This window comes from Mirounga leonina, unplaced genomic scaffold (genome assembly GCF_011800145.1).
Source record: "Mirounga leonina isolate KUSES-001 unplaced genomic scaffold, KU_Mleo_1.0 Mir_151, whole genome shotgun sequence".
Taxonomy (NCBI): domain Eukaryota; kingdom Metazoa; phylum Chordata; class Mammalia; order Carnivora; family Phocidae; genus Mirounga; species Mirounga leonina.
The window spans coordinates 49211695-49230521 of NW_023270377.1; the positions used below are offsets into that span (position 1 = coordinate 49211695).

At 40.1% G+C, this 18827-nt stretch overlaps 2 protein-coding genes across 6 annotated transcripts in view; both read right to left on the reverse strand.

Moving 5' to 3' along the window:
- DUSP19 (dual specificity phosphatase 19) overlaps positions 1–13991 on the reverse strand; it is a 32804-nt gene extending 18813 nt beyond the window's left edge. For all 5 annotated transcript variants that reach the window (XM_035007586.1, XM_035007583.1, XM_035007582.1 and 2 more), the window contains exons 1-2: positions 13595–13991; positions 7504–7550 (exon numbers count right to left, since the gene is read on the reverse strand). In XM_035007586.1, the coding sequence (XP_034863477.1) occupies positions 7504–7550; positions 13595–13820 (273 nt within the window). In that variant the 5' untranslated portion in view covers positions 13821–13991. The remainder of the gene's footprint in view (positions 1–7503; positions 7551–13594) is intronic.
- Positions 1495–3976, reverse strand: LOC118012596 (translationally-controlled tumor protein-like). The gene is made up of 2 exons (XM_035008312.1): positions 3965–3976; positions 1495–2156 (listed from the first exon to the last, which is right to left on the reverse strand). The coding sequence occupies exons 1-2, from the start codon at positions 3974–3976 to the stop codon at positions 1707–1709; spliced, it is 462 nt and encodes a 153-aa protein (XP_034864203.1). The 3' UTR covers positions 1495–1706.
- Positions 13992–18827: the final 4836 nt, after the last annotated feature.

The window sequence follows — 18827 nt, forward strand, 5'->3', positions numbered from 1 at the left end:
GATTATATTATGATTCTGCCCTTAATTATAGAACATCTTCCAATGTTATATTACGATTCTGCCCTTAATTATAGAACATCTTCCAATGTTTTACATTATTGATGTGTTCGTCTTGTCTTTACAAATGTATTCTACAGGGCGCCTGGGTGGCTCAGTTGGTTAAGCGACTGCCTTCGGCTCAGGTCATGATCCTAGAGTCCCTGGATCGAGTCCCACATCGGGCTCCCTGCTCGGCGGGGAGCCTGCTTCTCCCTCTGACCCTCCCCCCTCTCATGTGCTCTCTCTCTCTCTCATTCTCTCTATCTCAAATAAATAAATAAAATCTTAAAAAAAAAACAACAAAAAAACCAAATGTATTCTACATTCCCAAAAGAAAAGAAATGAGGTCTTTCATATATGGATGTATAGATCTATAGATCTTCACAGGATTATGGAGAAAACCAGAATCTTGGGAAAACCTGTTGAAAGGTAAAAGTGCTTTACAAATATTGTGAATTACCAATGCCTGGGGAGTTTAGCTGTTGGGAAATGCAGTTAATATGGGTATTGATTGGTCCTGATTAAAAAGAATTGTACTGAGTCACAGGTGGTGGTGATGATGGGCATCCAGTCTAAAACCCTTTCTAGTAATTAGACATACTTCCAAAATGTAATTACGGAGGTCCTAACAATGATTGCCCTTGGGAAGCCCTTGTAATATGGATAATAATAGCCCCTTATTGAGAACTTGGTATGTGCTAGGTATATGTCACTTTATCCTCACATTTAGGCATTATTATTTCCAATTTTAATAAACTTTTATATTTTGAAACTGGTTCAGGGATGCCTGGGAGGCTCAGTCATTAAGCATCTGCCTTCGGCTCAGATCATGGTCCCAGGTCCCAGGGTCCTGGGTTCGGCCCCGCATTGGGCTCCCTGCTCAGTGGGAAGTCTGTTTCTCCCTCTCCCACTCCCCCTGCTTGTGTTCCCTCTCTCACTGTGTCTCTGTCAAATAAATAAAAATCTTAAAAAAAAAAAGAAACTGGTTCAAAAATCAGAACATTACAAAATAGAAACATTAAGAAATCTTGCTCTCACCGTGTCCCTACCTACTCCGTTATCTCCCACAATAATGGTAACCACCTTTGTTGAAGTTTCCTGTATATTCTTTTAGAACATCTTTTTTTTTTTTACTGTTATTAGTCTCCTTTTATTCTTTTGGTAATCTCCTCCAGAGTTAACTACTTCTGTTTGTGGGTGATGAAATGTGTAAGGAATCCACTTCAAACGTTGGCCCAGCTATGAGCATGGTCTTTCCCTTTACTGGAACTCAGAATGAAGACTTTTGATTCTTGTTTTTTATATTCCAGTCCCAGAAGTAGTTTTTCACTGTAGAAGTTATCTGCAGGCAGTCTTATGCTTTCTAGCAGTAGTCTACCACCAGGCTCTAGCTTCTCCAGAACACTACACAGGATGGATTTAAATGTGTGTTAAACTAAGAGGCATGCTCTCAAATGAGTTTAAACGCATTTTATTTTTAGACAACCTACATGACATGTTTTTTATTCTTAAAAACAATGCCTCTGCTCCAAATAAATCAGGGTCAAAACAAATGAAGAGCTCAAGAGGCCATCAGTCCCATCTGTCTAAGTCCTGGTGTCATGTGGGTGAAGAGGAGCAGCCCGTTATGGCAACAGCTGATGCATCCAAAGTCATGGCAGAATTCGTTAACATTTCTCCATTTCTAAACCGTCTGTAAAGAAAATCATATATGGGTTCACACCATCCTCATGGGAGTCCAGCAGAGCAACCACGCCACGTGGATTCATGTTTTCACCAACAAAGAACTGGTAGTTTTTGAAATTAGCAAGGATGTGATTGATTTGCTCTGCAGCCCCTGTCATAAAAGGTTTTACTCTTTCTGGCCTCTGTTCTTCAAGTTTGCCTTTGATTGATTTCATGTAATCTTTGATGTACTTCTTGTAGGCTTCTTTTGTGAAGCTGGTTTCCTGCAACTGATGGTTCATGACAGTATCAACACCAGCGATTACTGTACTTTCGGGACCTTCGCCCTCCGGGCCTTCAGAGGACGCATTTCCACCAATGAGCGAGTCATCAATGTTACCCTCTGTCTGTCCTACTGACCATGGCTGATGAGGTCCCGGTAGATGATCATGCTAAGGCACTACCTTAGCAGGAGCCGGGAGCTCTGACCGAGCGGTGCAGCCGGAGCGGCACTTTCTATTAAGTGCTCAAAGAAGCTGAAGGAGGGGGCTAGGGGGAGGAACAGGCAGAAAAGGCCGACTCAGTCGCTCCCCGTACAGAGGGCACGCACGTCCCCCTACGTCATTGCGCGCTTTTAGAACATCTTTAGGCAAATAATTTATTCCCTTTCTTACACAAAGACAACACCTTGGGTTCCCCTCTCACTTAAATATGTCCTGGAGATTTTTTCATATATTTACAGACCCTTTTCTTGGTGGTCTTTTGTATAGCTATTCAGTATTCTATGGTGTGAGTGTACTATTGTTTAAACAGTTCCCTATCGATGATCACGTGGGCTGTTTTCAATGATTTGCTACTATGAACAATGCAGCAGTAAGTACCTTGGAACATTTTATGTTAGAGTCAGTTTTCTATCTTCCATAGGGCTTTATAGGGCACACACCAGGCACTTGAATACCTTATTAATAAAGCAACTACTATTACTGTACCTAAACATTAAAATGAAATTCCTGCTGAAACTTCTGAAATGGTCCTCCCCAAGAGAATTTCTATTAATTATAGCACTTTACGGCCCTGAGACAGAGGACGGCCTGGAATGACCGGGGTGCACGAGAGAGCGGGCACATCTGGACCTTTGGGAGGAGAAACACGCAGGGGCTGAAAGGTGGTTTTTCCAAATTACGTTAGATCCGCAAAACCTCTTTGTTTTGCGGCGAGATTCAGCTAAGGCTGAAAGGGTCCGGGAGGCAGAGCGGTTACTTTGGTCTCCCTATTCGTCGGCAGGCTGGCCTCCACCCTCAGGGGAACGCGCCACCAAGTCACTCCTTGAGCGCACCCAAGTTCTCCCGTGGACACTGCAGCTCATTTCCTCCTACCTTGAGGTCTCTCAACCAATGAGTTTGCCTATTCACCCAGAAAAGCAACTATCGGTGACAGTTCTAAGGCTGGAGAGTGAGCCCACGCTGGAACAACAAATCTCATGACCGAGAATGGAACTGAAGAAGCTGAAAGGAAAGCGGGGTCCACATGGGAGAAACAGAGGGGATTAAGAGAGATGTTATAGGAAACATCTCATCAATGTGGCACCTCCATCATCTGGATATTCTAGAGGAAACCTCCAGAATGGCCTGCTTCCCAAATGTAGATACATCTAAAGCCAGTGAGATTTTGTTACCCATAGTATTCTCTGCCTGGTGCCCAGTGATATGCTCAATGGAGGTAAAAATGCAAAGTACGGCCTGGAAAGAAATTTATTTTTGTGGTTTCTTAGAAATGACTGTCATCTGTAGCTCTTAGCACGTGAAGCAGCAGATGGAGTTGCATATGTCCCATGGGAGAGAGGACTGGTGCAGTGATTTCTTTCTGACTCCAGTGCATTTCTTACTGAGACACAGGAAGGCTCATGGAATTTGATGCCTCGGCTCATCACTGCTCAAGACTCAATTCAGCCCAAATTGCTCCTGTTGGAGAAGTGAACTCGGATGGTTCCTTTAATGAGGCAGGAAGGGGAAATTCCATTTTCTGCCTGAGCTCAGTGCAGCCTGCCCGAAGGCTGAGGGGTCCAGATGCCGAGCCATTGACCGACTTGGATCCAGGAGCAGCAGTGTCAGCAGATCTGGAGGCTCAGCCTCACTTGGAATCAGATGCTATTAAAGCAGAACAGAATCTTCTCTGAACAAGCTGCCACCACAGCTCCCATGGCCACTATCTGCTGTAGCAATGTCCCCACCGTGATGTGCTCCCTGCTTCTTCTGGTTACCTTCCCATGCATGTAGTGCCGCCTGATTTGGGAGGCTGTAAGCTATAAATAATAGCTTTAGTACCCCAGCTCAAGCCAGGAGCAGAATTCTCTATGGTGGAATCGTGTCAGCACACAGAAAAGGCAATAGTGGCCCCTCATCTGCCTTCCTCCCTCCCCCCAGTTCCCTCCCACCGGTCCCCACTCTTTCTTTTTTCAGGCCTCTGGGGCTCTCTCTTGCTTGGCAGCTGCATCTGGTGGACCAGCTTGGAGCAATGAGCTTCTGCCTCCCAGCTCAGTGAAACTCGCAGTTTGAAAGAGAGCCTCCAGAAGAGAGTAGTGCTGATTCCAGAAGAACGGACTTGTGAATGGTGGCTTGGCAAGTGCCCAGCTTTCTGGCTCCCGGGCCAGGAAGATACTATTGCACAAGGTGGACTTTGGAGTGCCTATCCTCTGAATTAGACCATCTAGGTCATTTGCTACGTTTTGGGGAGTAGGGCTGGCACTGACACAAATTAATTTCTAATTCTGCCCTCAGAGTAGCAGCACCCAAGATCTGGGACTGTTGGGATTATTAGGCTGCCCTGGGGGCAATTTCTTCAGATGTTTTTGTCATTTCTAACCTGGTTCTAACCTGGTAGTAACTGTAGGGCTTTGGGTGTCTTAGGGAGCTAAAACAAAATATCATAGACTACGTGGCTGAAACAACAAACGTTTATCTCTCATAGTTCCGGAGGCTGGGAATCCGAGATCGTGATGCTGGCTGATCCGGTTCCTGGTGAGGGCTTGATGCCTGGCTTGCGGAGGCTGGTTGCCTTCTGGCCCTCAGAGGGGGTGGGTGAGGGAGAGGGAGAGCCAGGGACAGAGCTTTTAAGGTTGAATCGGCTTGAGACCCCAGGCGCTCCAAATTCTAGTCTATTGTTATTTCAACAACGTTCTTGTGCTTCAGGTACCAGTTGTTCTTTTAGTTTCAATATCTGCTCTTTCAGACTTCCTTTGACAAGAAATTTGTACTTCTGAGGTCAATTTATCTAATAATAAGAATACCTGTCCCTCTGATGGAAGTTGAAACCTAAGCATTTGCAGATGACACAATCAAATGAGTACCATCTGCCTCAAAAAGCAGGCCTAATATATTCTACCCTGGGGAAAAGTAACAGGACCTCTTATAAGGAGAGTTGACAACTTGAATGAAAGTATCATGGGGTCCTTGAGATCAAATAGTGGCAAGAGTCACCTAAGAAAGAAAGCATTTCACATGCTCTCAACAGGAAGCTTGAGACACTTGTTTGACCTGATCAATATGATGAAGAATGAGAAAGACTGTGCCATCCAGGTGGGGGGTGGGGGGGAGGACAAGTATGTGTGGGAGGCAGGAGACCAAGGGACAGAGAGGCCAAGGTGGGCACACTAGGAAGGCAGAAGGTGCCCATTTTCCCCAACTTGATGCACTGACTCCCAGAGGCACGTGTGTTCTGTGGTGAAGAAGAATGGACTGAAAGTCCTGCAATCGGAATCCTACAACCCGCTCCGAGGCCGGGCGCACCAAGCGAACTGCTTTCAGGTTGTATTTCCAGGCTGGCCAGGTGAGACACACACACGAGGGTCCTGAAAGCTGCAAGGCTCAGTGGAAAGAATGGGACACACGATCTCCCACCAGATGAAGAGAAAGGATGAACACAACAGTACTGATAACAAAGAAGACTGGAGGTGACTTTTGTGAGAACACCTGGAACAGTGACAGCATCTCTCTGTATGTGTGTATCACTTCACGTCAACTTTTTTTTAGTACTGTTTCCACTTTTTAATAAAAATTTTAAAAAGTTTAAAAAAAATTATATCCCTTTGAAATGTGCCATACATTTAAATCAATAATCTAGTTTTGCCAAATCACTAAATTTTTCAATAAACCCTCTATTCAGCTGCTCAGTTTACCTTTGTTCTATTAGGCATCTAACAGTGTCACATGTACAGAGACAGAGGGATCTTTTAAACAGCTGCTTGATTCACATCACCAGGATGAAAGCGAATTTGAATTGGTGTATCCTAAGAGGGGACAGATAATGAAACACTTGCCAATGAATGAATTTATCAGTTTTTCTATTTTTCATTTTTTCCTTGAGAAATATTAACTTATTAGTGTAAGCAAGACTTTGAAACTTGTGCTACTTATGTTAAAATATTAATCTAAGATGGATCCTATTAGGAAATACAGTAATTCTCTTAACCTTATGCATTTTCAGGCCATTATCTCTTATTGTCAGGCAGTTATAATGGTGACTGCAACTGCCTCCTAGTCTCCCCACGCTAGTTTATGCAACACTCCAATTTATTTTCCACACTGCCTCTGACAAGCAACCTTGCAAACTGCAAATTTGATCCTGTTACTCCCCTGGGTAAAGACTTCCAAAGACTTCTGGATAAAGTCCAAAGCGTTTACTCTGCCTTACATGGACTTTTGTGATCTTACTCTTGCTTACATCTCTGACCTTGTTTCTTGGTATTCTTCTTTCTCACTCTCTAAGTCCTGGTTACTGACCTTTTTTTTTTTTCTGTCTCTGAAAGCACTGGCCTTTCTCTTCTGGGCCTCCACACAAACAATTTCTCCTATCTGAATGCTTTTCTGTCTGCTCCCTCCCCATCCCATTCCAAGCAAACTTCAGTATCATTTCCTCCAGGAAGATTTCCCTGACCTTATAATCCCCAACCCAACCCAAACATGGGTCAAGGGCATCATCTCATTCATATGCTCTCCAACAGCACCTGCATTTCCCCATCAAAGCACATAATACACCTGTACTGAAGCTGCTTATTTGTCTTTCTCCCCTCTCTGCCCCTCAGATCATAAGCTTCATGTGAATAAAAACCTCTTGCATTTCACAAACCATAGCAATTCCATGCTGCTGAAGTACTGCTTGACAAAATAGATGGCTGAAATATTTTTAGTAAACACTGAAATAAGTAATAAATCACACCAGTTGAGGGTGGAAGAAGATGGCACTGGGGAAGTAGTATGTGAGTTGGGACTCGGGCATGGGTAGGTCTTGGATGAGAAAAGAAGAGGAAAGTCTTTCCCACACAAAGGAACTACATAAGCAGAGGCAAGAAAACATGCTTCAAAGTCAGGTTCATAAGGATACATGAAGGGAGACAGAGAGAATATAAAATTGGAAAGATGGATTACAAATCCACATATTTTAATTAGGTACAATAATTTTTGCAACTTTATTAAAACAGGAGCCAAAAATGTTACCAGTTAAACTCTGAAATGGGGGCCCCTGGGTGGTGCAGTTGATTAAGCGTCCAACTCTTCGGTTTCAGCTCAGGTCATGATCTGAGTCTTGAGATCAAGCCCCACATCGGGATCCCAGCTCAGTGAGGAGTCTGCTAAAGTTTCTCTACCCCCCTCCTCTGCCCCTCCCTGTGCTCTCTCTCTCTAAAAATAAATAAATAAATCTAAAAAAACCCAACAAACTCTGAAATGGACTAATAGTTTCTAAATAAATGTAACAATTAAAATACTTCCTATACATGGTGCCAGACCTGAAGCATTTTTTTACCTTGTACTTTTTCAGAGTATCCAGATCATGAGCAGCATCTTGTGACCCTATAAGAAATAAATCATATCACCTTGAAAATAAAAATAATCATCCTAACTTTTTAATCTAATTTTGGTAGCAATTCTATTAGTTATTTATTTAAAAAATACAACTTGGAAGGACCTCAATCCAACCTTCTAAAAGACAATTTAGAAATATTCATTAAAAAATGTTCATCTTGTGGGGTGCCTATATGGCTCAGTCGGTTAAGTGTCTGCCTTCAGCTCAGGTCATGATCCTGGGATCCTAGGATAGAGCCCCACATCATCAGGCTCCCTGCTCAGTGGGGAATCTGCTTCTCCCTCTCCCTCTTCCTTTGTCCCCCACCCCCAGCTAATGCTCTTTCTCTCTTGTGTTCTTGCTCTCAAATAAATAAATAAAATCTTTAAAAAAAAATTCATCTTGTGTATGTATCTTGTCCTCTGCAATCCCACTTCCAGCAATTTGTCTTAAAACTCCTGGGTGTTGCAAAGATTAGCTATGAGGATGTTCACTATAGTACTGTTTATAATACAAAAAAACCCTAAACAAATAAAAACAACCAAAAGCCTAATCATAGGGGTTGGGTTAAATAAAATGATACATTTATGTAGTGAAATATATACACCCATTAAAATGAGAATGCAGAGGTACCTGGCTGGCTCAGTGGGTAAAGCATGTGACTCGATCTCAGAGTTATGGCTTTGAGCCCCACATTGGGGGTAGAGTTTACTTAAACAAAACAAAACAATGAGAATGCAGAAGAATATTTATGGCATGGAAATATATTCTCAATATATTAGGTGATGATACCATTAGGTTACAAAATACCATCATCCTTTTTTATAAAAACATGTATATGCCTAAAAATGGACAGGAAGTATATAGAACAAAATGTTTACAGTGGGATTACAGGTAACTTTTTTTTATGTTCATCTGTATTTTTTACAATAAATATCTACTTTTTTTGTAACTTAAAAAAGAGTATTAAAAAAACCACCCACAAAATAACACAGTGCCATTTGGTTTGGGAATACCCAATAGCTTAGAGCAAACACTGTTGGTCTATGAATTCTACCCACATTCCGTGTACCAATAGGGCTATCTATCCCCTTTTACCGTTTCTTCCTGTCAAAGTTGGCTCTCCAGGTCTACCAAACTTGGAAAATGACTCTAGCTAATATGCAAGTCCAAACAGGAGATAACCAGTTAAAATAAAGTGAGTTAAACAATTGAAAAAATAGGGCATTTATTATTTAAAGATTTCAAGTATTTTACTTTCCTAAATTAGGATCCATTTCCATGCATGATGTTTTTCTTACCTCACCTATCTAGGGAATCTGCCAGCTTCTATTATGTGATTTTAGGTAGCTGAAAAGCCAGCAAGTACACTGGTTGGTCAATATTCGCCTAGTAATCTGAAACTCACAGATTCCTTACTGAGTCTACATTTAAATTTATTCCTAAAAGTTAGCCTATCAAAATATTAATATCTGTTAAAAACTGGATGGTGGATATGTAGTTGTCTGTCATATTATTGTCTGTAATCATCTATACCTTTGAAATACTTCATAATTAAAAAGTAATTTCTCAGTTTTCTGCAGGAAGTTCTAACCATCTCCAGGGTGGAAATGGCTTCAAATAAATTAAATGCAAATCATTTTTAAAATAAAGGATAATTAATTCTACTCTGCCTAGGTCTTAAAATAGCAAAAAAAAAAGAAAGAAACATGCATGAATGAAATTCTTTCTTTTAACCCTAGATTGCCATTATTATATTTATCAAGGCTGGATACTTCAATCATTTCCATTAAACACACACACACCAAACACGACAGGTTGATTGTATTTCGAATTGGCTGGTACATTTTGAAAGTCACTTCCAGAATATGAACTCTATTGAAATAAATTTAGTATCCTTGAGACCAAAAACTGTTAACTTGTATGCTCTGCCTTTTCAAATAAGAAAATTATGAGTGTTAATAGGTGGGGAAACAATTTTAGTCAGCATAAATGGATTTCAGGTAATTGGCTTGTATGTTTCATTTAATACTTGGTAGTATTACAGTTCATGTTAATTCTCTCTAAATTCTAGATATAAACATCAGCTTTTCTCCAATTTTAAGTGGCTGCTTTGTGTTACAGTCCTGTGTTAAACATTTATTGGAAAGACACATTATTAAAAGAAACACTGTAGGGCGCCTGGGTGGCTCAGTTGGTTAAGCATCTGCCTTCGGCTCAGGTCATGATCTCGGGGTCCTGGGGTCGAGTCCCGCATCGGGCTCCCTGCTCTGCGGGGAGCCTGCTTCTCCCTCTCCCACTCCCCCTGCTTGTGTTCCCTCTCTCGCTGTGTCTCTCTCTTTCAAATAAATAAATAAATAATCTTAAAAAAAATTAAATAAAATAAAAAATAAAAATAAAAGAAACACTGTATACTGTATATCATGACAATGTGTTATTTTTATTTTTTTAAGATTTTATTTATTTATTTGACAGAGAGAGGCCAGCGAGAGAGGGAACACAAGCAGGGGGAGTGGGAGAGGGAGAAGCAGGCTTCCCGCTGAGCAGGGAGCCCGATGTGGGGCTCGACCCCAGGACCCCGAGATCATGACCTGAGCCGAAGGCAGACGCTTAACGACTGAGCCACCCAGGTGCCCCGACAATGTGTTATTTTTAAAAATGATTTTTTTGTTTTTTTTTTAAAGATTTTATTTATTTATTTATTTGACAGAGAGAGACAGCACGCACGCGCAAGCACAAGCAGGGGTAACAGCAGAGGGAAAGGAAGAAGCAGGCTCCCCACAGAGCAGGGAGCCCATGTGGGACTTGGTTCTGTGACTGGTCCTGAACTGAAGGCCGACACTTAACCGACTGAGCCACCCAGGTACCCCAACAATGTATTATTTAAACCTTTATTTTGAAAAAGTAGAATGTTATCCTTTTATAAACTATCTTAATTGAGATTTAAAAACAAATATCAATTTTAAGAATTTTACAATTTTAACAGTGGCTACATGAATCATAGTTGTGTTAAAACTCATAGAACTAAATACCAAGTCAACTTTACTGTATGAATAGTTTTGAAAATGATTAAAAAGTTGATGAATAGGGAAACAATTAAACAAAGAGGGCTAAGAATAACAATTTACAGTTATTTTTACATCAATACTTACAAGCCACTAATACTCATTATTTGGCCAAGGATTATTATGGAAATATAAAGATGAGGTATTTTCAGTATTTTGCCATCATAATATATGTATCATAAAAAATAGCTACATAAGATCTCCAGAATCCTGTTTAAGAGATTCTTTTTATGAAAATACTAAGTATTGTATAAATTCTGATGTAGTATGTCTTAATTTATAAGTCACCATTTTCATCATCACAAAAACAAACCAAAAGCATTACTGAAATGGGAAATAAATGATATTTGAAAGAGAAATGTTTTATTTGAGAAAATTGGTAGGAGTGAACATTCATAAATGAATAAAAACAGGAGCATAAATTACTATGAGGATGAGTTAACAATATTTGTGGAAGAACTGCACAAAATAAAGAGCTATACAAATTTAATGTATTATCACCTCCCATCTCCATAACCGTATAAAAGATCCCAAGATTTTCACTTAGAATTGAAGAGAAGATCTCAAATGTCACCATTTGGAACTTCTTAACAGAATATAAATATATATATATATATATAAACAAATAATACATGTACCTTTCAACTACCCAAGAGAAATGGAATTTTCTACTTTTACGAAGTAAGTTGGTTTTAAGAAAAGTCCTAGGGATTTTGCTGTAAAAATATAATTTTCAAAGCCTAGGACAAAAATGCTAAGATCTTTTTGTCAACCCGTTAGATAGTTCAAGGGCCTACGTAAGATTTTTGAAATGCAGAAGCTGGTTTGAATTTATGAGCTAACCGAAAAAGATTACAGTTTTACAGCTTCATTTTCTTTATTCCCTACCAAAAACAAATACTAATTTCAATAGTGCTAGGTGGGAGTTGTGTTGCTTTAAAGAGATGAAGAAAGCTCTTTGAAGCAACCTAGAAACAATCCCCCCATCTCCAGAGAGAAACTCAGTCTGGTCAGAAAGAACTCCTGCATCATTCATGTGGAAGAACTTAAGATGTAATCATCCACGGGTCCCTCGGAAATAAGGCACTTGTAACTAGGCAGAAAAAGGTCCATCTACCTCTCACAGGAAAGCAGGTTGTACCTGATAAAAACATCCCATTTCCTGGTCCAGAGAGGAGACCATATAAGGTCTAGTTTCAGAAGTCTCTCCCAGAACTCTCCCAGGATTCTGGGAAGGGTTCCAATGCCAATCTGAGAATACTACCTTGATCAGCTCACTTTGGATAAGTCTAGATAAAAAAATCACAAGCGAAGTTCATGAGAGTGAAATGATATTTTAAAATTCTACCATAGAGGGGCGCCTGGGTGGCTCAGTTGGTTAAGCAGCTGCCTTCGGCTCAGGTCATGATCCCGGAGTCCCGGGATCGAGTCCCACATCGGGCTCCCTGCTCAGCGGGGAGTCTGCTTCTCCCTCTGACCCTCCCCCCTCTCATGTGCTCTCTCTCATTCTCTCTCTCACAAATAAATAAATAAATAAATCTTATAAAAAAAAAATTCTACCATAGAATTTTAAACCATTATTACTACAAGGAAGCCAAATAACTGAAAAATGTGCCTGAGCGTATTTTCTTTCCTAGAAATGGTGTGCAAGTCCTGGGTCAACCTTTCAGACTAGCTAAATGGTCCCTTGATTTTGCACTGGGCTTCAGGAACTAGTTGGAGATATTTATTTGAAGTGAAAGATAGCTCATGTAGCAATACATGTAATACATAATACAGTAACAACTCCTATGTAACTGCAATTAATTTGTTTCAAAAATTTTCACAACCTCAGGATAACCCTATGAGAGAAATAGATACCTCTACTTTAGTTTTACAGATGGTTTCTTGCAGGACCAGAGAGAACAAATGACTTATGCTAGTTCATCTACTAAGGTAGAGCAGGACTGAAAACCTGGACTCTCCAAAGCAGTCTAAATGATAATGTAGAGCGGGGGTGGATCAGACTTGACCTTGATGCCCAGCTCTGTTATTTACTAGGTGTGTTACCTTGTGCAAATTACTTAACTATTGTTAAATCCAGTTCCCATCTGTGAAATGGAGTTGATAATCCCTACTTCAGAGAGTTTTTTAAAAAGGAGATGCTATGTGCACTTCACAACAGGACCTGGCTATTTCTGATTCCCAGTTCCGTGTTCTTTCTACTCAAGAATGGCTTGGCCGCATAAATATTGGCAAATCATTAATCTTTCCAAGTCTTAATTTCTCTACTCACAAATGAAAAATAATTCAAATCTACTTGAACATACTAATTTTTTTTAGAGAATGCCATACCATATTCTTGCCAAGCTAACAAGTTTGTACTTTTCATACTGTTCTTCATTTACTATTTGCGGAGCATGCTTTATATAGGGAAACAATATTCTCCCTAATACAAGAAATCATAAAACTATCAAATTCATAGCTATAAAATGAAAACACAATTTCTCCTTAACACTCAAAAAACAGGCACTTAGATGTGGCTATAAGAGTCATGCATTCCATGATCTGTAACAGCAGGGAAGGCAAACAAGCACTTGGCTATTTCAAGTACTAACTTTTCTATAACCTTAACCCTTGCTACTTACAGTTTTACCTAATTAAAAGCATTCTTTCTAATTTGATGATTTTTAAGGCTATATCCATTTATAATCCAAGAAAATACAACATTAACATGCTATCCTCCGGAGAAGTAAAAAAAAAACAAAAAAACAAAAAAACGGATGAAAGTTGTTCTAAAATCCAAATACCAGGTGCCATGTGCTACTGGAATCTATGCTTCTTATGGATATATTGTGGGTCAGCTAACGGAAGTTCCAAATCTAAAAAAGGAAACATTTCAACTTCTCAGCAGGGTAGCTGATAGAACAGAATAATACATATTCGGGAAAAAACGAGAAATATGGCTAAAAGGAATCAATGAGTTAGTGCCAAATCGATATACTCACCCAGGAGCAACCATGGCTTAATAACACCAACATGCAGGTCCAAGCTAAGGTCCTGCACATAACCACAACTACCCCCACTGCTCGGCTCTACTTCTTCCACAACATGAATTCTGGCATCTTTCCATGTTTCTATAATTTTCTTTCCAGTTAGCGTTGTCACCCTGGTGCATTGCTTCCTGAGATTATTCCGGGAGAACGCTTTAATTTCCTGGTTAAGGGAGTGCATTACATGAGCAGCGGCTAAGAACAAAATACAAGTAACTCTAGCCAAGACTGGAAAAGGCCGGCACTGCCCGTCCCTTAGCCCTCAGACTGAAAAAATAGAGCCTCAGGTGTGCGACCCCCTGCAGGTGAGAGCAGCCACACACCGGAGACAAAGGCTTCCAGGTCCGTTTTCCCCAGCACCACCAAGTAAGGCGAACTTTGATTGGCCACTGAGAAACGAACCCCGATTGGATGCTGTATCTTCTTCCGGTCCGCCGAAAAGCTGCGTTAATTTCCACCGGCTCGAGGAATCCGCTCAGAGTTTATTTTTGCTGCTTAAACCTAGCTTTATTATTCATGCGAAGTGGGAAAATAGAAGACTTGATTGGAGAGACGACTGATACTCCCTCGCTCTTTTAAATGCAGTGGTTTTCTGGCTATGCTGGATTGGTGTCACTTGTAGAGACCATGAACAACGGGTTGAAGGACGTCCGGCTGCTGCTTTTAGCGAGCAGGCGAGGTCGTAGTGCAAACCTTCCTACTCCGCGGAGGTGTTCTTGTCCGCCTGTTTTAAGACTAACACAGCGGTGCTATCGATGTCAAAAATAACTTTAAGCTTATGTTTTGTACATTTTATGCTATCCCTGCCAAGAGGGGCGTTTGCTGCATAGATACTGTTGTGTGAATTGTGAGATAAACCCACAAAAATACTTTAAGTTCCTATATGTGGTTGAGACGAGCTTGGAACATGTTTTCTAATTTTTTTTCCTGTTTTCGCCACACTGGAGTCCTTTATGCAGTGAATATACGCTCTTTCTAAGGCATTTCTTCAAGTCTTCCATACATAGTTTCAGAAAAACGGATACGCAGACAGACAAATTTGTAAGACAGATCGGTTACGGAATGATGGTTCTCCTTACAAAAGAATGGTTTGTTTTGCAAAAGAAATGACAAGATTAAATAGGAATTTTCCTTACCCCACTTTTAAATGGTCTCACACACAATGTTTATTTACACATGTATAAAGTGAGGAAGTTGCACTTAATGAAAACTTCTCCAACACTACATATCAAAGTTTTTGTTCTTTTGAAGTTTTCTGATGTAGAATTAAGATAAACCAAATTTTTCTCTGTTGAACAGTGAGATATAAGCCCAGGCTATCTACAAAGTACTCTAAAATGAAAAACTGAAGAAATGATTCACACCATTTAAATAATCACAGGTTCATCAAAATCAATTCTAACCACACATTATTCCATATGTTTATAATTCAACAATAAAAACGATCAACTATTGAGCACTTCCTACTTGTTAGGAACTGTGCTTGCAAGCAGTTTTTAGATTCTCAGGGCTATCCATCAGGTGCTTAATGATGCTTTACACGCATTATCCCATTTGATCTCACGACAAGTCTATTATGAATATAGTATTATAATCATCTACATTTTACAACTGAGCAAACTCAGATGCAGAGAGAGCAAATAACAGATCTTACACTTCACAGCTCCTAAATTTATAACTACAAATAAAACCTAGATTTGTTTTAGGCCAATGCCTTAGCTCTTATTTTCTTTGAAATAGTGCCCCACTCCCCCAAAATTATAGCTAAAAATATTTATTGAGTATTTGCTATGTTCCAGGAACTGTCACAGTCACTGGTGATAGAGCACTGAGTAAAAAATAAAAGTCCCCTCTTTCATGGAGCTTGTATCCAAGTGGAGGGAGCAGATGGACAGACAATAAATAAATATATAACCATATTAGGTCCTGATTTAAGTGCTAAAATGAAAAATTAAGTGAAATAAGGGAACAGAGTGAAAGAGCAATGCGCTATTTGCTATGCATCAGTGAGAGAGGGCCCCTCTGATAAAGTGAAATTTGAGCAGAGATTTGAATAAAGTTCAAGAGCCAGACCCTCCCAGCCATCTGGGAGAAGAACTTTGCAGATGGAAGAAATAGTAAGTGCTGAGACAGAAGTGTACTGGTGGGAGGAAAGAAATGGAGATATCCAAGAAACTTAACGGGTGGCTAATGTGGCTTTTGGGGGTAAGTGAAGGGAAGAGAGGTAAGAGATGAGGTCAAGAGAAAAATGATAAAGACTTTGGGTTTTATTCCGAGTGAGATGGGAAGCCACTGGAGGGAAACAGGTAGAGAAGTGGTGAATCCTGTATTGTGCTGCCGGGATGCTCCTTCAGTGAATGCCTGTTGTCTGGGAGTGCTTTTGACAGTCCCTTTAGGAACTGTCTCGACTACAGAGGGCTGCCTTGCCTTCGGTTGCACCTTTCACAGGATACACCACATCGATGACTGATTGGTGAGGAAGCATAAAGGCCTGGCCATCTTGGCTCAATTTGAAACAACTCTGAAGGGCACTGTAGCTCTAAAGTCCAACATGTAGTTGGCCAAGGCTGTCATTGGACATGTATAACCTCTTGACTTCTCTGCCTGATCCTGATCTTTCCCTTCACTTCCACAAATGTCGATACCAAGGACAATCCTTAAAAAAGTCCTGCATGCCAGAACCCTACCTCAGTCTGCTTCCGGGGAAACCCAGTCGGTGACAAGTGACATGAAATTATGCTTATGCTGCAGAAGGATCTTTCTGGCTGCTGTGAGGAGAGGGGGTAAAATGGAGGCAGGGAGATTTGTTAGAGGGCTACTACAATGGTTCACATGGGAGACGATAGTTGCTTGGGCTAGAATGGCAGCAGAAGGAGAGGTAACAAGTAAGAAGATCCTAGATATATATGAGAACCAAGGCAAGAGGATTTATTAGCAGATTAATATGGAGGAGATTAGGATAATTACAAGGATTTTTGGCCTAAGAAACTAATGAGAAGATTTGCCATTTACCAAGAAAGAGGTGATGTGGAGATGAAAAGTTCAGTTTGGGACATGTTAAATTTAATATGCCTATTAATCAACCAAATAGATATATCCAGTGCACGGCTGCACATATGAATCTGGACTTCATAGAAAGGATCCCTGCAGAAGTGTAAATTTTGGAGTAATCAGCTTAAAGATGCCTTTTAAAGCCGTGAGAGTAAATATGATGATCTAGTAGTGAAAACTGATAGAGAAGCCTGATGTATGCCTTCATTCGGGGGCGAGGAAGATGAGGAGGATCCAGCAAAGGAGACTAAGAAGGAGAGGTCCAAAAGATAGGAGGGAAAAGGGAGGGAGAAGTCAGAGAGTACAAATGAAGAAAGTGTTTCAAGGAGGACAGTGTGATCAACTGTCACATGTTGCTGATAGTGTTGATTAAGATGAAGACTGAGAACTATTACTGGATTTAAAGGCTTCCTCAGCAGGAACAGATGCTATGTCCCAGCACTATATGAATAATATCTGATTCAATCCTCATGACAACCCAGTGAGGTAGATAATATCTACTACATTTTTAAAGAAAATTACATTTACTTTGGAACTTAAGGACCTAGGCTTTGGTCACAGAGTTTGGGTTTGTTTGTAAGATTCTAATAACAAGGATGAATACAGGTCCATCTTACTTCAAAGCCCATGATCTTTGCACCACATCACTCTGTAGAGGATGGGTAGAATGGTTGGTTACACATCGATAGCTCTGGTCCCTGCTGATTATACTGTAATACTAACAGGCCTGCAGTAGCACTGGACACCCCAACACTGATTCTATTCATGAACTCTACCCAACTCAACAGGTCATTTTACAGAACAACAACCAACATCCAGAGAAATAAGCTGATCTTTCTAATGGCACATCGCTCATGATCCCAAGTCTCTTGACTCAATAGCTAATGCTTGTTCTACTTCACTATATGGTTTTCCAAAAAGTCCTTTAAGGGCAAAACTCACACTTAAGGGCTCACATAGCTAGCCTGGATGCAGAGGGATTGGGAGAAGCTTCACTCTTTCAGGACCGGAGTGCTGGCAGACGACATAGAAGAGGCAAAATGTTATGAGACCCAGGCCAGAGGGAGAAGGCAGCATTTCATCCATGGAGGAAGCATTGCATTTGTTGGGACAAGATTGGTAAGGAATTTTCCTGAAAGAGGGGGCACATCCTTCCAGGGGCTAAGGGGCCCTGGGCTGGGCAAAAGGGGAAAGTGTGAAGTGAATACACCCTGGAATATGTTCCCATGCCCCCTGTATAATTTCCCCCTTCTAACAGATTTAGAGTATTTATGCCAAGCACTGTACTAGGCATTTTCCAAGTATTATCTTCAGTCCTCACAAAAATCCCGCTTTTAGATAAAGTAATTGAAATGCAAAGAACTACTAAGCATCTAGTATTCAATCTCAGGTCTGTTGGATCCCAGTGCCCACTTTCATCCCACTACATAACACATTTGGGCATATTACATGATAAAATCATTGTGGGAATATGTAATCTTAATTAATTCAGATATGACTTACATGGCTAAAAACATTGATAAATAATAAAAAAGCTACTTTGCATTACAGTGTAGGGCTTGACTTAATTGTCTCAATTCTGCACTTCACTGAGATGTGCAGACATAAGCTGAAATAATACAGAGAAAAACCAAACTTCTCTCGTGATTATGGCACTTTTCCCTGTGCAAGCTTTTTAAAGATATTTTTAAAAAATCAGTTCAATTAAAACAAGTTTGAATGCAAATTTTCTTTATGGATACAATGCCTATTATATGAATTTGTTACTGGAGCATTTTGATTACATAACATCTTTTGTTTATATATACATGGCTATAATGATAATACAATAGTTAAGGATCTCACATGGCCCAAAACAAGTGAGATCTTTTCAAAGCCTGGAGGAAGAGAGTTTAGGATATAATTTAGAAATTTAGAGTTCAGTTCTTTGTAATATACATTTTTTTTCTATAGTCTTAAATTTATTTTTGTACATTTGTATTTGTTGATGACATAGAAATATAGACTATCACATTTCTGTACACTTTTGTAAAAGTCTTTTCAGTACTTGAACTCTGCCTACATTATACAGAAATAATCGGTTACCATTTTAATAACTTTTTTAATTTAAATTCAATTAATTAACATAATGTATTAT